At 34.4% G+C, this 18617-nt stretch overlaps 1 protein-coding gene and 1 long non-coding RNA gene across 4 annotated transcripts in view; both read left to right on the forward strand.

Moving 5' to 3' along the window:
- LOC119639927 overlaps positions 1-5390 on the forward strand; it is a 35764-nt gene extending 30374 nt beyond the window's left edge. The window contains exon 2 of the long non-coding RNA XR_005247589.1: positions 5149-5390. This is a non-coding gene — a long non-coding RNA (uncharacterized LOC119639927). The remainder of the gene's footprint in view (positions 1-5148) is intronic.
- Positions 5391-5850: 460 nt separating this feature from the next.
- The window catches only part of LOC119639928 (FERM, ARHGEF and pleckstrin domain-containing protein 2), a 64069-nt gene continuing 51302 nt past the window's right edge, over positions 5851-18617 (forward strand). For all 3 annotated transcript variants that reach the window (XM_038037653.1, XM_038037654.1, XM_038037652.1), the window contains exon 1: positions 5851-6184. In XM_038037653.1, the coding sequence (XP_037893581.1) occupies positions 5927-6184 (258 nt within the window). In that variant the 5' untranslated portion in view covers positions 5851-5926. The remainder of the gene's footprint in view (positions 6185-18617) is intronic.

An 18617-nucleotide genomic window follows, 5' to 3' on the forward strand; every position in this document is an offset into this window, starting at 1 on the left:
ACCGTGGCGACGATATTGTTCACTTGTTTGGTCAACCCTTTACACTTAATATGACCATCTTCGAGCAATGATTCAGAAACCAAGCAGGGACCGGCGGCAATATTGTTCACCTCTTTAGCTAGCGCTTTTATATTAAATATGACTAACTTCCAGTAGTGGTTCATAAATCAACTATGGAACTTCGATGATATTGGTCACCTCTTTGGCCGACCCTTTTATACTTAATACGACTGTCGTTCAGTAAAAGCTTCTTGATCTTGGCGCTTGTTTTCTCATTGGTTTCTTTCGAGGATCAAGCATTCCCATTTTCAAACTTTATGCTAGGCAGAGTCAGAATTTAGGCGAATAGAAAAAATTCAAAATTTTTTTTGAGAACCGTAGAACAAAATGGCAAAGAAACTTGAATGTTTTTATTTTTCGAAATGAAAATTTATTTAAATTGCAAATGGTTCCTTGAGACGCGTATATTAACAAAAGAAGAGACGCATTTACCGCCACATATATATATTTATTTATTTACATGTATGAACTGATTGTAGTACAGGGGATGTTATCTTTGTGCCAAGTAATACCAGTAATATCAGAATTTATGATAGCCGCAACTTCTTTTTTGCCGGTAGATCTAGAATTATTTTCTGCTTGGATTTAAACTTCTCTGCATGATATTTATTCGATTGTTAGGATTTTACTTGTTCTAGTATAGGAGTGTTATGCGAGTTTTGAGTAAATTTATAAACTCTTGTTTTATCAGCTAAGTTTTTCATCGCTTCATCGAAGAGCAGTTAAAAAAATGCTTAAAGCAAAAGTAGCCTTAAGAACGGTCACTGCCGGCAAACATGACTTCAGGTGTTTTAGTGTGAATGGGTTAAAAAATTCTCTTGCCAGAGTTTCAATAAACTGATCTTGCTCGGCTATGATTACTTTATGTGATTTATTGGGGAAGGGTTACAAGGGCTCTTCTGCGAGATTTTCGATAAATTGGCAAAATCTTGTTTGCTAACTAAGCACTTCATGCCTTATCGAAGATGGTTCAAAAGAATGCTTACAACAAACGTAGTTTTAAATTGTGCTTGAGAAGTCAGCATAGTAAGGAAATGCAAAAAAACACTGTTCTACGGATACTTTATGCACTATATAGATATATATGTATATATATATATGTATATATATATATATGTATATATGTAAAAATATATGTAATGCGTAGTGGTTATAAAATGTGTATAAAACATTCTTTTTCTTTCTTTTTTAAACAAAACTCTCAAAGATACTTGAAAATCAGCCGCGAGTTTGCCTCTATAATAATAATTCCTTCGTATTTATTTTTACTTAAAAAAAGGGGGAGAGAAAGAGAGAGAGAGAAAAAACAAGTATTCCTTTTAAGGATTCTGATAACGTGCCAGCAGCCAGCATAACCTGATGGAAACTTTTGACTATTTTTGGTGTTATCATAACAATGACAATAATCCGGCAGATAAAAGCGGCCTATTATATTAACGGTATACTTTTGCTGGAGTGTACGCATAGGATAGTGCACGTATTACTTATGTTCAAAGTGGGCTTTTTTTTTCTATCTCTCTCTATCTCTCTCTCTCTCTCTCTGTTTTAATGCATTCTTTCGGTTCGACTTTTATAGTAACGGAAGTAATGAAGATAAATTGTGTATGGGAGTAAAGCAAAAAAGGAACGAAACGCATTAAAATTTAAGATTATTTCACGTATAATGTGTAAGCTCACGTAAATAAATATGTATGTCTGACAAGATATACATCTTGTACGCTTAATGGAAAATCTCTTCAAAAACTATATCCAAAGGATAGTTATGTAAGAAACTTGCGACCTCACTTACCCCGTTACATGGAGAGAAAATATAATTATTATTTTTCTCTCTTTTGCGCTCTTTATAAATCTTTGAGAAGTTAAGTTTGCTAAAATCGGATTACGTCTTCTAATATTTTGGAAATCCATCAATGTGCGGGGTTTCATGAAAAGTATGCCTTGGCATAAAAATAATGTGCAATTTAATGAATTATTATCAAAACAAGCGAATTGACGTAGGATGTCGAACGATCGGCCTTACCCAACCATAATGTTTTACCTTACACATCTTTTGTTACAAGGGCGTGTACATTAAGTTGGCGTGGATGTACACAATACTTTGAAGGACTTGAGATAAACCGACCGATTTAGAAAGTGATTTTAAGCTTATCTCTCCGTCTGTCCATCCGCATGTCTAACCGTAATTTTGCAGATATATTGATGAAATTTGTTACGCCAGCGTACTTTGGCCCAAGAATGGTTCGGGTCGGTTGGATTTTTTCGACCAATCCCCATAAAAAGGTACTTTTTTTGAAAGGCATTATATGAACAATTCTAAGGTGATGTAGGATACCTAAGGATGGGCCACGACCAACTATAACGTTTTTACTTGTTTCTTTTGTTTCCTTCCCTAAACTAAAACCTATTTTGCAATTACACAAAGTCTACTGAATGTTTTTACTGATATACAGTTTTTACGACGATAAAGTTTTATCAAATAAAATGTAATCAATATTTCGTTTTGTATAGATCGTAGACGGTTTGTTAAAAGGTGTTTAAAAAAAAAACTCGAGAAAGAAAAATTAAAAAACGACTGCGTAAAAAAAAAAGTGAAAGAGACATATGCTCGAAAAATGCTGCAGCTTCCGTTGCCACATCGGCTAAAGCTATGTTAACAACATAACCGCTATTACATAAATGTATATTAATCTATGAGTGGCTTTCACAATATATGAATCGCTTCGATCAAATCGTAGATGAGGACTTCGGCGATGTCAATTCAAATAGACGCGCTCGGTGTATAAAATTCCTGCAGAGAAAAACCAATCATTATATTCTGTCTCTTTAAACGTTCGAAATATTCATCTGAAAATCTTTATATTTTTTATTTTTGAAAATTCTTTTAACAATTCTTTCCGATTCGTTTATATCTCTATATTTTCTTAAATCTCGATTTTGTTTAAAAATGACTTATTTCATAAGCAATATTCAGGTAAATAAATGGTTAAACTTCGAGTTTAATTTTCTGCAGTTTATTAAGGCTGATCTCCTGGAAAAGGTAACAGTGTTAAATGATGAAACGCAATATCTGATAATATGAGCTAATGTGAGACAGATAAATCTTGAGCTTTGGGTATTACTACTCTCGAGTACATATCATTTGCTGCATCCTGGAATTTAAGGAGCAGAATTAGCGATTTCAGAAGTTTAATTCTGCAGTTAGTTTGCGGTGCCGCTAGCTAGGAAATAGCACTTTCATCGCTTGGAAATTGCCTGGATCTATGATAGTTATTGAGGCAGAGTCCACAAAAGGGTATACATCTTAGTTAAATAACAATACTAGCACAAGATAGTCCTTATTTCTTCTTCTTCTTCCTCTTCTTCTTCGTGCTTATCTTATTCTTGCTCTTCTACTTCTTCAAGATATTCATGATTAAGTCAAGTTGAACTACTTGAGTTGGTTTCGAAAAAAAAACTGCTTGAATATAGTGTGATCTTTTCTTAAAAAATTGGTCCTTATTAAGTTGAGGAACGTTACCTCCAAACATAGGTAAAGGAAGCGTGCACAAATGTTGACATAAGACAGCAAACTAGGAGAGATTGCACTGTAGGCGTGTAGTGATTGGAATGGAAAAAAAATTTTTTTTCTCGAGATTGTTTCAGTTTCTTCTAGGCGTGCAATTTATCCGATCACAACCAATTTTCAATCCTGAATTCTTAATTGACTAAGGAAGTCATGTCAACTGTGACAGTTTGGTAAGGATAACGGATTCAAATGTTCTCTTTCGGAAAAGCTTGGTATACGTCATCGGTATCCCGAAAAGTAGGGAAAGTAAATCAGAATTGGTTACCAACATTGAAAGGTTTTTCGAAATTAAAAGGGATCAAAATATTTTCGTGCGCTGTAGTTCTAGAGTTAAGACCATGTTTCGAAAAACACAACTCCATTTTTTTTGATCAAGAAATCAAGTTATGTGATAGGCAGGAGGAGATTATCGAACGGAAAAATATGTGTCTTCATTATTCTAGTATACCCTACCGCACTTGTGGTATACTAAGTTTGTGGAGATATGTGCAATGCCCAAAACGACCTAAGATAGATCCACTTTTCATTTTCCGTCTATATATCTATCTTGTTTTCTTGTATTCAACCTACCGCTTGCAATTTTTGAAATATTTTATATTTGGTATACCACCTGGATTTGACCCAAGGACGAACCCTGTCGTACCACTTCCTCTTAACCGCTCCTAATATAAAGTCTTATTTAGAAAAGGTTGTTGTATGAACAATTAGATCAAAGGATACGATGTAGAATATCTAATGGCCGGCCACGTCCCACTGTAATGTTCTTTTTAATGAGCAGTTGTGGGTATAAACTCAAGTTTTTAAATTCATGTTTAGCTATTAAATGAAAAACATCAAGGCTAGTGAAATGGATGAAGAACAGTATATAAAATTTTGTTTATTTGTTGTACAAACATTTTCTTTCCCCTTTTTTTATTGACATCAAAGGTTTGTTTATATTGAGGGGAAGATGTAAGCAAAAGTTCGATGCAAATCGTTTACTTTAGGGCGCAACATGTTTTATGTCTTGCACACGAGCAAATCGTATATATAACGCATATATGTACCTATAGTTATATATACATATACACAAATAGGGGGCGCCTTGATCAAAAACCAAGGAAAATCTTTTGCTTTATATATCATGTCAATGTCCATGTATAAGCAAATTATGTAAAGATATAACCATGTTTCTTGATTTTAACTTTAGTTCATAGTGGGCGGGGTCGAAGTTAAACAATTTGTTCGAAATTTAAAACAATTCATCACCTTTTCTTAAATTATATTACATTTCGTATTCAATTGATCTGAAAATTCGTGATCTCTTTTCAACTCCATATATATATATATATATATTTATTACACATATATACAATTTCTGTAAAGATTTTAGTTCGTAGGGGGCGGGATCGATGTTAAACAATTCATTCCTAATCTAAAACAATTCATCACCTTTTCGTAAATTATAATAGATTTCGTATTTAATTAATCTGAAAATTTGTGACTTGATCTCAACAGTGTTTGTATTCCTTTTTTAATTTCAGATTGCGCTAAACAAAATTATGCAAGATAAGCTGCAAAATAATTCAACAACGACGACAACATGAAGAAATTGTTTAATTTTAAAAAAGACGAAACTTAAAGAAACAGAAAAGAAGGAAAAAAAAAAAAAAAAAAAACAAAATAAAACCATAAATATTAGTCAACATTAGGATTATCGGCAACAAGACAAGCGACGAAGTGTTAAACACTTTAACATTAAATATAATACTTATCTACGAAATTCTACATGAGGCGAAAATAAGTCGAAAAGTAAAGAAAACAAAAAGAAGTACAATAAAGTAACAAAAAAAAAAAAAAAAAATTTAATAAATAAATAAATGAATAAAGCGAAACGAAGAAATGAATGAACGGTTATTATGGATGAATACAAGAGCTTCCTTGTTTCTGAGTTAAAAATTCAGATTTAAATAAATTTAAAAAAAGAAAAATTAATCGCTTAAGCACGAAAACGTCTCATTTCCTGATTTTAAGCAAAAGAAAAAAAAGAAAAGATTTGCTTAACGAACACGACCTATCATATTCCAAATATCGAAGATTGAAATAATCGGCGAACCCTTCTCTTCAAAATTCATCTGAGTGAAATAAAACAAATGGTGCAATAATATAATATTTAATTAATAATAATAAAAAAGAAGAAGAAGAAAAAAATTTATTAAAACGGAAAAATTTCTTCAAGAAAATAAGAAAAAAACTTGAGACTCTTAAATTTTCGAAAAACGAAAGGGTTTTTAAAAATAATTAAAAATTCTAGTGTATAAAATGTCATTGGCCGACATGGGTACAGCGACTCGAGGAGGTGGCGTAGCCGCTATCGATCATAATTCAGGTGGCGGCGTTGGTGGAAGCGGTGCTGGTGGTGGAGCTGGTGGCCTACCAGGAGCCGGTCGTATGACTCATTCACTGAGCACACCATCTGGAGTCGATGGTACACCATCGACGCCCCGTCATCGTGGCGGTAAAAAACTAACTGTGCGCATACAAATGTTGGACGATACTGTAACAATGTTTCAAGTTCAGGTAAATTCTTTTTTCATGTATGTGTATTATGGACTAAGACAAAGTTAGGACAATTTTTGGGGCTAATAAGAATTCGTTAGCAGGCGAAAGACTCCAAACCTACTTTAAATGTTATCATAAATCGTCAATCAAGGAGAAAATTTGAATTTTTCTATCCTACATTACCTCTAGCATAGGGTGCAGTAAGTTTTGTGCGGATGTATCTAACAACCAGGGGGACTTGAGATAAACTCATCTTTCATTATAACGATCGCTGTAGAAAGTGATTCTGGGTTAATCCATGTATTCTTCTGTTTAGCCTACGTGTTACAGTTTTTAAGACAGTTTTGACGAAATATTTCAAAAACGAACGTTATTCAAAATGGATTAGATCGACCAAGTGATCACATTTTCATATAATATCGTGGTTTGCTAACACTTTTTTTTTTTAAGAAAAAATTTCCAATTCTTAGTATTTCTCATAAAGTCATAACACTTTACATCACATGCGGTACAAGGGCATATTAGGTTTGTGCGAATGTAAGTAACACTCATAGGGACTTGAAAAATCCCTTATTATACTGATCGATCAGATACTCATGGCTACTGATAAAGTTCATTTACGGCACTCTTTTAAAACAAGAAAGAAATGCTACGGAAACTTGTAAAAATTTATTGATAGCGTTTGGTGAAGGTACAGTTTTACAAATAGGCGATATTTCGAGCTTGCTAATAAGCCACGTCTTCGACAATCATTTTCGATTGACAACGATTCTGTCAGAATCATGATAGAGCGAAATTAGACAATATCGAAGATTGCGGAATAGATTAACTCAGCTCAACAAACCATTTTGGAACATATTCGGCAGCTAGAACTTTGAAAACGGACAGAATTTTTCCGTAGACTTAATAATTGCATCAGCTTTGGACTACGTTGCTCTACTTCTCATAACAGAATAGAAAGCATGGCTCTTTGTATTAACAAACTACAATTTTTCACATTTTATAACGAAAATAATTATACCCTACACCACTTGCATATTAAGTTAGTGCGAATATCCGCCTGAGTAGCCGAAGGCGAGGAATCTCGACTAGCAAGTCAATGATTGTGGGTTCGAATCTCAAGTGAGGTAGAGTTTTTATTAAAAGCCGATTGCCTTAGATGCTAGTGCTTTTAAGAGTTTAGTCTTGGAATTTATTTCTCTGGCGAAGTTAATAATAATAATAATAAGCTAGTGCGGGTTTATGTAACACCCAGAAGGGCTTAAGACAGACCCACCGCTCGATTCATAGTGATAATCTGATTAGATTTAAGCGTGTCTGTCAGGCCGAAATTATTGAGATATTTTGTCGAAATTTGGCACATTAACGTAGTTTGGGCCAAGGACGAACGCTATTGAAAATGATTGGAATCGATCCACTTTTTCGACCACTTTCCTTATAACGCTAAAAATGCGTTATATGAAAAAAAATTGGAATTTTAAAAATTTCTCCATAAAAATAGCTAAGTAGTAGTATTTCGGCACAATAAATTGGTGGGAAAACTTTGGACTGGGTGGAGCAATTTTTTGAACCCCCTCTCCTATATCAAAAGCTCAAGTTCATACGAAAAAAGGGAATTATTTTCAATGTTCCATGACGAATTAAAAAAAATTAACTCTGCCAAACTTTGACGGTCTCGGCCTATTTTTTAGATGCTACCCTAATAAGGATTTTCGTGAAAATTGACCCTTTGTAGAGCGGTAAAGTCTAAGCTTTAATACGTCGTAATGAAAATTGACCCATAATAGTTATTTTCTTACAAAAATGAACACTAGAAAATTTGGACCAACTACGGCTATTTTTGGATCCTACCCTATGTAAGGATTAAATTTGTACTACATTAGGTTGCGTTTTGGGCCCGCTTCTACTGACTTGTGTCAGACAATATGGTGTAAGGTATTTAAATACCGGCCTTGCCCGACTGTACTGTTCTTACTTGCTAAGGATTGGTATTAAGCAAAATCCTAGATCCTAGGTGTTTAATGGTCGGCCTGAATGAACTTTTTTGATTTCTTCTTTATCAGTTTTATTGCAGTAAAACATTTATTAAATACGCAGCAGCTGGTAATGAGAACAAATTTCATTTGTTCTCGAAACTGGAAATTTCGTTCTGTTCCTTGTATTCTGTAAATTACTAACAAAACTTAATTTTAATTACATTAAAAGTTGTAAAAAAAAGAACAGAAAAAAAAAAAAAATGAAAATGTAAAAACAAAAGAATTGAAAAATGGTTTTCAATTTTTTTACAAGTATTCCTGTGCCGCACGATTCTCAGTACATTACATGGAAACAAAATCAGAAAATCAGACCATTAGACCTATCGGCTGGCTGGCTGGCTGGCTGGTTGGTGAAGGCAGTAAGTAAACAAAGCCAAATGCACTGAAAGGGTAAAAGAGGAAATAAAAACAAGCAAACATTTGAGAATTGTTAATTCTTAAAGCAGCGGTAAAAAGAATGCCTTCGTATGGTTAACACCACTCATTACCGAGCATCTCATATATACATATATATATATATATATATATACATATATATATACATATATATATAATAGAATAGTCCCAATTTCAGAGATGGAGATGTTATATACATATATATATATACACTTATATATTTTATATGTGAATGCATATAATGCATCGTCGTTTTTGTTCTTTGGCTGAATTCCAAAAAAAAAAATTGTTCGTTTTTCTTTATGAAAAGCAACAACAATAACGAAAACAAAAGCAATCCAACAGCAACATTTTGAATGTAATGAAAGCAATGAAGGAATGTATCGAGGCGTGCCGGTGAAATGAACAGAGAGAAAGAGGACAGAGGAAGAATTGGAGCCTTTCTAAGCTAAAAATTCTTTATTTATGTTTGTTTTTGGAAAATGTTTGAGGCTTTGCATAGGAATAACTTTTTTCTCTAAAGTAGTGCTGATAGCATTATAAACCGTAGCACTCGGTATGCGTCTCAGCTACAAAGGGAACAAACAAATTTAACGGGTTTTTAATGCCAAAATTCAAAAAAAAAAAAAAGGAACAAAAACAAACAAACAAACAAAAAGAAAAGAAAAGCGAAAAACAAAAACAATCACGACAAAAAGCAAACAAAAAGAGCAATGAACGACAATAAAACCAACACTTTAACGTAAACACAAACAGAAGTAAAATCATATATATATATACATACATACACACACGTGTATATGTAAACACAAACACGCGTACACATTCATATGAAGACTCTTGTTTGTATGGTTTGTACTTATAACAAATGAGCACACAACTAATGTAGTGCAGGCAAGCAAGTAAAGGCAGTACATATATATGAAGAGATAAGGTCTACGACCGTTAGGTCGCGCCTCAATATTGTGTAGCTTTTCAAACACACACACACACACATGGAAACATACACTGCACTCATATTTATATATATATATATATAAGTCGACATATTTGCAATAGTAACAAGAAGAACATTGCGGTTTACATTAAACGTACATTTATACTAAAGAATATTAAAGGCTTTCAGTTATTTATGCAGTAAATAGTGTGCGTATGTATACATGCATATATCCATACATAGATATGAGTACAGGTGTATATATATATATGTATACACCTTTATGTATCAACCACAATATGATTATGATTATGATATATATATATATATATATATATATATATATGGAAAAAAAAACCCCTTTAAGTCTCAAGTGTTATATGTTATGTGTCAGTAAAGCATAGAAAAGGCAAATCCTACCAAAAAATGCTAAATACACATGAATGAATAGAAAGAAGTAAGGCAAAAAAGAAAGAGAGAAAGTGCGTCATAGTGTCAAAGCACCACCAGAGTGAGAATCAGACAGACAGAGAGACAGACAAATAAGAAGTAAGCGAATTATAAATATAACAATGCTACTTATATCTCCCGCTATTTAATCTTTTTTACCTCAATATTTTCTAAAGACTACTTATTACAAAAGCCGAAGGTTTATATTTACTTTCGAATGAGTGGTAATTACTATATTCCCCATATAAATAGAAGCGTGTACTAGTTGAAATATTTCCCTGCAGCAGTCAGAACTAATCAATACCGCAATTTTGGCAAAGTTTGTATCAATTTTTGCCTATTCTCGAGACACTGTTGTACTGTGCAGTGTAATGAATTTTCTTGATTCGTGTCAATGTTAGTTGCATGACATTAAATGGCGCCACTATTGAAATATTCATATGATTTTTAGATAATGTCAGCTGTCAAAATCTCATCTCATTAGTTTACATCCATATCTAAATCTATAATGACGGCACACCTAGCATGGATATGAATTCGGATATTCAAAGCAATGAACGCACTAAGTATTTAACCAAGAAGAGAACCCGAGGAAAGAAACTGATTGATGAACAATCTTTCTATGGCAGACAAAGGAGACGTATCGGAAGGCTGGCAATCTGATGGGCACAGTAATATCAGCTAGTCATCGAAAGCACTGTGCAAGACAAGCGCAAGAAAAACATTCATAAGATCTGGAATTATGAAGACGCAGCCTACACTTGATTACTGTCCTGTGTGCGAGACACAACTCACTTACGTACCACCTAAAAGGTATGGATGTGAATTTGTGCTAACTCTGTGAGGACAGAGCTAAGACGTCCTATCACATTTTATGGTGTTTATGGGGCACAATTTATAAAACGATACGCAATAGAGTGCTGTAAGCCGAAGAAGGCGGTGTAGGGTTGCAAAAGTTTTTGAGCTAGATGGTTAAGAACAAGGTCGCGGTACCAAAAGCCTTCCAGATTATAATAATAATAATAACAGTCTACTGCACATGAGATCCAACCTGGGTACGCGAAATTGTCAGCTGTGCTTCTTCTCTATTCGTCAAAGGCCAAGTCGGCTGTACGACATTAATTAAGAAAACTTCTGAACCTCAAAAGTAGGAAAAGCAAAAATGGATGTTTTACTGATTACTCATAAACGTAACGATAAAAATTTCCACATATGGATGAGCTTATCGTGCCTGCTTCAACGCCATTAGAATCATGCTCTGTGCTAACTTTGCCCTGTTTGTCTGATGTCTGCTGAACGTTATTGAAAATAGAGTTTTCTGGGCCCCTTCCTCCAAAAACGTTTTTGAAAAATCTTTTTCGAAGTGGTGACTGCAACGGCTAAGTAAGCTACAATAATTATCTCTGTCTGTCTGAGTATCGAAATACCGACTTTATTATTTTTTTAAGTCTAAGTGTCACTTGAAGAGGATCGGAGGTTGCAGACACGACCGCACGTGTCATTGCTGAGTCAGCTACTCCGGCAGATATGGATGTTTCAAATTTTTCTCTCGCACGGACACTCCACAGACAGTTACGCTTTTCCTTTGTAGGAATAAACGGAAGAACGAAACCAGTTCTTCCAATCGGCCTTCTGCAGGGTTTGTATTTGTAGCAATTATTACAAAAATGTAAAGTCGGCTGCAAGTTAGTTAATAGTCCGTCCCTTTTTTTAATAATTAATCACTGCGGAGACGTCCTCTAGATATATAAGAGGATGATGATCAGATAGAAGCGGGAAAGAAGAAGTAGATAGGTAGTGGTCGTGTGCACTCTACGCTACAGTTACGGGCGAGTTTGGTGTATCAAACTGAGTTTTGAACCCTACAACACCGACTTGGCATTCGCTACTCTTATCTGCTCGACTATGCGGTAGCCTTGACATATTGCAAAGTTTTATCTTATTTTACAATTCCATACGTCACATGTTTTCGCAGTTCTACTATGCGATTACATCTCTCTTAGTCTTTCAACACACTTCTTTCATGTTCCTCCTTTCTTCGTGTAATTCATACGGTGAAAAAAAGTACAAAACGAGGAAGGTGACGAAAAAGAGCTTCTCATAAACGTACTTTTCATTATCGTAGAACAATTCCTTTCTCCGTTCACTTTACAATAATTTCTTTTTCTTCCATTTTATTTTCTTGAGAGATAAACACTTAGTGTAAATAACGACGAGAGGTTACTTAAGCTGCCAAGGGAAGCATATAGAGTCATCTCATAACAGCAAGCAGTAGTTGTCAAGTTGGAAAGATAAAAAACAAACAAAAGGCTCTTATCGATTCAATTTGACTGAAAGTAAATTTCATGCGAAAACTATGCTTACGTGGATTTCTTGTCACACTTGATTCATCTATGCTGGGATATTATTCGATCTCTCCGTAATCAGAAAAATGCCATTGTTTAAAATCTCTGCTTGATCGTAGCGAAAATTATGTTTTTGTCAGTGTCTCGGGACAGTTGATTCATTTAAAGATGAAAATATAACTTAAGCGATATCACTAATACAATCAAGTTTCCTATAAGGCGATTAATTCTTATCGCGTGTGCTCTGTGAAACTTGGAGTTAATACAATTTGAGAAATGCTCTCTGTGGCAAATATGTTAAGGCAAGGGTAGGGTGATGTATTGAAAATGCCTTATAAGAAGCTCAGAATTACAACAAATTGAATGAACATGTGTACAGCGTTATATAGAATCTCAGAAATCAATATTAAATTAAAAGAAAGAATGAAAATGACTTACAATCCGTCCGTTCATTTTTACAGAAAGTGCCTGATATATGCAATCGTGGATATATTGCATTAATGTCAACAATAAAAGTTTATCGCTTCGCATGTTAAGTGCAGCTGTAGATAAATTTTGTTAGTCAATTCAGTGGAAGAATCTTCTTGTATGAAAAACGGATTATCAGAAGAGACACCTTTGTAAAAAGTCTATCGCATTTTCGCCCCGCTTTGTATGTAAATGATGTTAAAAGACCATCGCGTTATAGGAGACTGTACCCATTTTTTGCAAATACTTTGAAAATATTGAATATTAAAGTGTCCCATAAGTTTTTTCGTGTTTTTTTTTTTACGCTGATACATTATGCGACATATCCCATTTTGATTAAATGATTATTTACCGTTGTCCTGTCAATGTTAATGGTATCCAACATGTCGTACACACTACATCACGTATTTTTAGCGAGCATACACTTAATGAGCTACGTATCCCTCGTTGGGCGGCCGTTGCCAGCTCTAAATTCCTTAAACAAATTGCAGGCGAATTTAATACTCGTAGTACCACTCCAAACGGTACATATCTCGTCTGTAGGATCCTTTGCAGTACTAGCTTTTTTGAAGCAATGAAGCATAACATGCCGCAAATAATTTTTTTGGCTATCCATTTTGAAAGGCGTAGAAAAAGGTTTTAAAAGACACTTTGTCACCGACGAACCGTTTTTGAAAGAGCTATGAGACGACTGAAATCGATGCTATCAATACCACAAATAATATATAAGCCTGCATGTTTATAAGCACAGCCGCCTCCAGGTCATAGATAGCGTGGCGGGTAAACAAACTTATGGCACACCCTTATAATTCGATTAGTTGAGCTTATGTCGCAGTACTAGAGATCGTGAAATGGTATTATAACCAACTCCTTTAAATCGTCTGATCACAGTCGATACTTCTATAACCTTCTAAGTTTGTAGTCATGAAATATCGAAGGCTTGATCTGAACGAAAATAATAGTCACTGGTCGCCCAAAGTGATGAACGTCTTAGTGCTTGCGAATATATCTCAGATCTTGTTGCATATATTCGAATTTCGATTATGTCTCCGATCTTGTTGCATACCCTCTTAGAGTCGGCACAATTTTAAACTGGAGCACCCGTTTGAGCGAAAAAACGACAACGAAAAATATCTGCTATCGGAATATTAATAAAATCGAAATCATAGAATCATTCTAAGTCTAAAGTCTTAAAGGGCTAGCATCTAAAGTTTACCGGCTTTATCTACCGCACTTGAAATTTGATCGCATGGCCATTGGAGTCGAGACTGTTTGCCTATTCGGCCACTCAGGCGGATAACCCCATGAAGTGTATTACATTTTAAAGTAGTATTAAGTTTTGTATCGACCTAAGCACGGCTGGCTGCCCGTCCGCCTATGTATGAGCAACATTCTACCTTTCGCAAAAATTCAGATAGTAGCTTCATATTTAGCGAAAGCATTGAAAGCTCTTGCATGAAAGTATCGGTTTCATTGAAAACTCTAGCGCACTTGAGATTTGAACCAATGACCATTGAAGTTGTTAGTCGAGACTCTTTGACTACTCGCTTACTCAGCAAATAACCCCATAAAGCCTACATTTTCAATCAGTATTAAATTGTGTATCGATCGAAGCACGCCTGGTCGGCCGTCCATCTGGCTGTGTATGATCAATATTCTACCGTTTGCAAAAGTCCGTGGACAAGGTTCATATTTGGCGAAAGTATTGAATGAAAGGGCTTACATGAAGCTTGGTATTGAAATTGCTTACGGAGCCTGCCTAGGGTGCAGCAAATACAAAGAACGTCAATGTTTTCAAAAGCAAAATACATTTTTTTTTTTTTTTTGCTTATTACATGCGTGCTATAATTATATAGATGGTCGTCTAGTACAGCGCCCATCTAATATTATAAAATATTGGAATTTCATTTATTTTTTGGGCTTTTTTAAGTTTTTCTTATGGCAAAGGTATATGAAAAGTTGAATGAAATTGTAAGCAAATTCCTTAAGACGATTCAAGGGGAAAAAGTTTAGCTGGCTGATGTAAGTTGCTTTCTTTTTTCTTCATTCAGTGTAACTTAGTGGTTTTTGTTACCTTTCGATAGACATGTGCATTAAGGCAAGTACGTTATGACTGTTGCATGCAAAGAATATAAGGGTAAGCATATCTGATATCGATATTTTATGATATCTTTATGGTGCCAAAAAAAAAAAATTAATCAGATGAAGAACTTGTGCGAATGAAGAAAATCTATTTTGAATTTTTAATTATCTTTCTTAATCTAAGTACACGATAACGGACAAATCAGTTCCTCTGGGCAAAATTTTTACAATCATAATCGATAGTCGATGATGCACATAGGGATGCAATAACGTCTGCGACATCCACATACTTCATACGTAGTGCACATTTCCCCCCCCAAAAAAAAAATGTAGTATAATCCCTCTGCTGAGGGCATAGATATAAAAGGAGATTTAATGTTTTTTCTAACAACATTTGTTTTTCTTCTTCTTCTTTTTTTTTTTGCGACAATTTCCCCATCCACCGTCTACTTTCGTTGGTGAAAATGCTTAAATAAAACGTAATGTTTTCTTTTCTCTCCCACGGTTGTGAATAGTACTTCAGTGCACTTAAAACAAAGAAAGTTGTTGCGGTAAAATATTTGTTAAGACTGCGAGAGTTTTCCTCTGCGATATAAAGATTGACAAAAGTAGGATTGTTTGCTAATCTTTTTGAACTGTAGTTGCGCATCTTTGCAAGCAGGCAGTAAGCAGCAAATAATTCAAATACAAACAAACAAGTAAGAGTCATGTTTACCTTAAGGTAAATCCTAGACACCCATCGGCTACGCAACGTTCAGTTACACTGCATCAATGCGGAAGGGAAAAAAAATGTGAATAAATACCGTCGTAGTTAAGTGCCAAGTCTGGGGATTTTCATATATTAAAGATAAATGTGTGCCAACATTTAAAAAACACAATGAGTTCTATGTGAAGTTGAAATATTTTTTCTTATTTTTCTTTTTTTTTTTTTGTTTACAAAAAAATGGAAAAATTATTTTCTTTTTTTTTTTTTTTTTTTTGTTAAGAAAAGACAGCACCATGCATAGAGAGCATGTTATTAACGTTTGGCACGTCACTTATTATGCCGATCTTATGAAAGCCCTAATGGATTCCGATAAGCAATGGGCTAGAACCGCAGATATTGTAAGTAATCTCAACATTAAGTAATTACATGTTTCGAGAAATTTTCTCAAATTTTATTATCGTTAATAATTCTAATATGGGGGAAAAGCTTGCACTGAGTATTTACTGAATCGATTTTCCAGTTCACAGTTTAAATTTCAAAAGTGGCAAAAAACGGTATCTTATCAAGCTTTATTATATCCTCGCGGTACAGGGTATAGTAAGTTAGTGCACACGCATATAACATCCAGAAGGGCTTCAGGTAGATCCATCTGATATTATATTGATCTATTCAGAATCATTTTCTAAGCTTGTCCGTCCGTCTCTCTGCCTTTTGCTCAACCCACAGGCCGCGATTTTTGCAGCTGCGCTTTATTATACCGATCGACCCAGAATCATTGTCTAAATCGATTTAAGCCTGTTTGTCCTTCTAATCGCCTGATATCTTTCCATGTAGTCTTGTGTTCAAGCTATAGGTCATAAATTTTGAGATATTATGATCAAATTCGGTACACAGACCTATTTTGGTTCAAGGACAAGGGCTATTGAAAATGTTTCGAATCGACTTACTTTTTCGACCACTCCCCTTATAACGGCCTCTTCTGAAAAGTGAAAAAATTGCAATTTTTTTTTAAATTTTTCGGCAAAAGTGACTAAGTAAGTTGTACTTCGGAATTCTAAATTAGTGCGAAAACTTTTGACCAGTTGGGAAAATTTTGTGAACTCTCTCTCATACAACCGTTCCTACGGAAATTATTGGTGGTATATGGTAAAAAGGTCTAAATTTTTGCGATGGAAATTGGCTCATAATAGTAAATTGAGAAAGAAATCCCCCTTACTCCACTTGTACAAAAATTGCAAAATTTGATCACGCCTTCGCAATATCAAAGTGTATCAAAATTTAATTTTTCTTCAATGCCTTAATAAGGCGCAGAAAAATCCCCACAAAGTATATAAATTCTGCCCAACTGTTCGTCTGTCCATCTGTCTGTCTACAAAATTGTATGTAGTATTTATGGTAAACCTTCTAGCACAGCGTAATCCACAATCCATTGTACGAGCCATAATCGTCGTGCGGCGTAAACAGGCCTCAGTCAAGGCAATCAATTGAACTTTACAAACACGAAGATGCGAACCAAGATAATCCAAGCACGAAGTACCCAATCCTTGATGACGTTGCCGAATTGACGTCACAAGACGCTATGCTTATTACCAGTAATTGATCGACATTCCTTGAATTTCTTAATTAATCGCTCCACAGTTGATTATGAAGTTATCCTTCGTGAATTTTGCCACACCCTGTACAACAACTCAGGACATATAAACATAAATAATTTTATATGTAAAAGTAATCAACTTTAAGAACATTACTGCTGCACAATGACGTATTAACAAAGGCTATCAGGAAATTTTTCTTAAAATTAAGAAAACCTTTCTTTATAAGGCTTATAAATACACTCTCTTCACTTACAACTCGATGTGATTTTCTTTCGTTTGCATGCAATGCAAATGCAATGAGACGGGATATAATAAATATTTTAAACTACAACCATTCAGTTTTAATAATAATCTTTTCCTTTCCCCTTCCCTGCTGTGATTGTGTGTGATTGTTAAACATTTAAAGCAATTATCCTTTCAAAAAAGCCCGCATATACTCCCCATCTTTTTGCCTTAAATCAGCAAAGTAAACGAAAAGTTTTGACAAAAGTTTTTCACATAATAAAGGTCCCCTCGCTCATTGTTGTTGCACAATAAAGGAGAGAATGAATTAAGTCAAAAATTCATTAAGAGACTGTCTTAAGTTAATATTCATTCATTTCATTATTATTCAATCTCAGTTAGCCTCAGTCACATTCTTCCATCTTGTAGTTAGTTAGTTCTGTTTTATGTCACTTTGTAACACTGAGCCAGTAATAAAATATCAAAACTTTTATTGTTGTTTACTCCATAGAGCAGAACAAGAGCTAGAATCAACTAAATAATGAAAAAAGGAAAAAAAGTAAACAAACAATGCTATATAAAATGTGATTTTCCCGACTTTCTTGCCTCCACTATTACTATTACTGCAATACGAGCAGCCCTGTCCCTGTCCCTGAAAATTAAAAATTAAAAAAAAAAAATTTTCTTTTTTTTATTTTTTTGTCATACATCCTTTCGTTGCAATTGCTTAGAATAAAGTTTTGCAAGCTAATTCCATTATGAACTCCTTAGATGAAAGGACGAGTAAAAAATATTTTATTTCATTCATTTGTTGGCCTTTAATTCCATTAAATCATAAATCAATTAAGAAATATGCACAAAAAGCAATAAATTTAAGCTCCTGAGTATGTATGCCTGCCTGCATGCATGCATGCATGCACATGAACACACACACACACACACACACACACACACACACATACATACATAATCAATTAGAAACTAATGCAATTGTTATGCATTAGTGGATGATTTCAATGGTTGTTCAACATCATGGGCCACATGAGTGCTGATGACAGTTTCTACATAAAGAAAAAGTTTTTTCCTCTTCTTCTTCTTTATCTTTTTTGTTTTTTCTTCTCATGTGAACTACTTTTTGCAGTAATTGTTAGTGTGGGTTTGTTATTTGAAAAAGGTTTTATTTGAAATGAAACTAAACGCCCCGAAGTGAATCA

Source organism: Glossina fuscipes, unplaced genomic scaffold, assembly GCF_014805625.2.
Source record: "Glossina fuscipes isolate IAEA_lab_2018 unplaced genomic scaffold, Yale_Gfus_2 114, whole genome shotgun sequence".
Taxonomy (NCBI): Eukaryota; Metazoa; Arthropoda; class Insecta; order Diptera; family Glossinidae; genus Glossina; species Glossina fuscipes.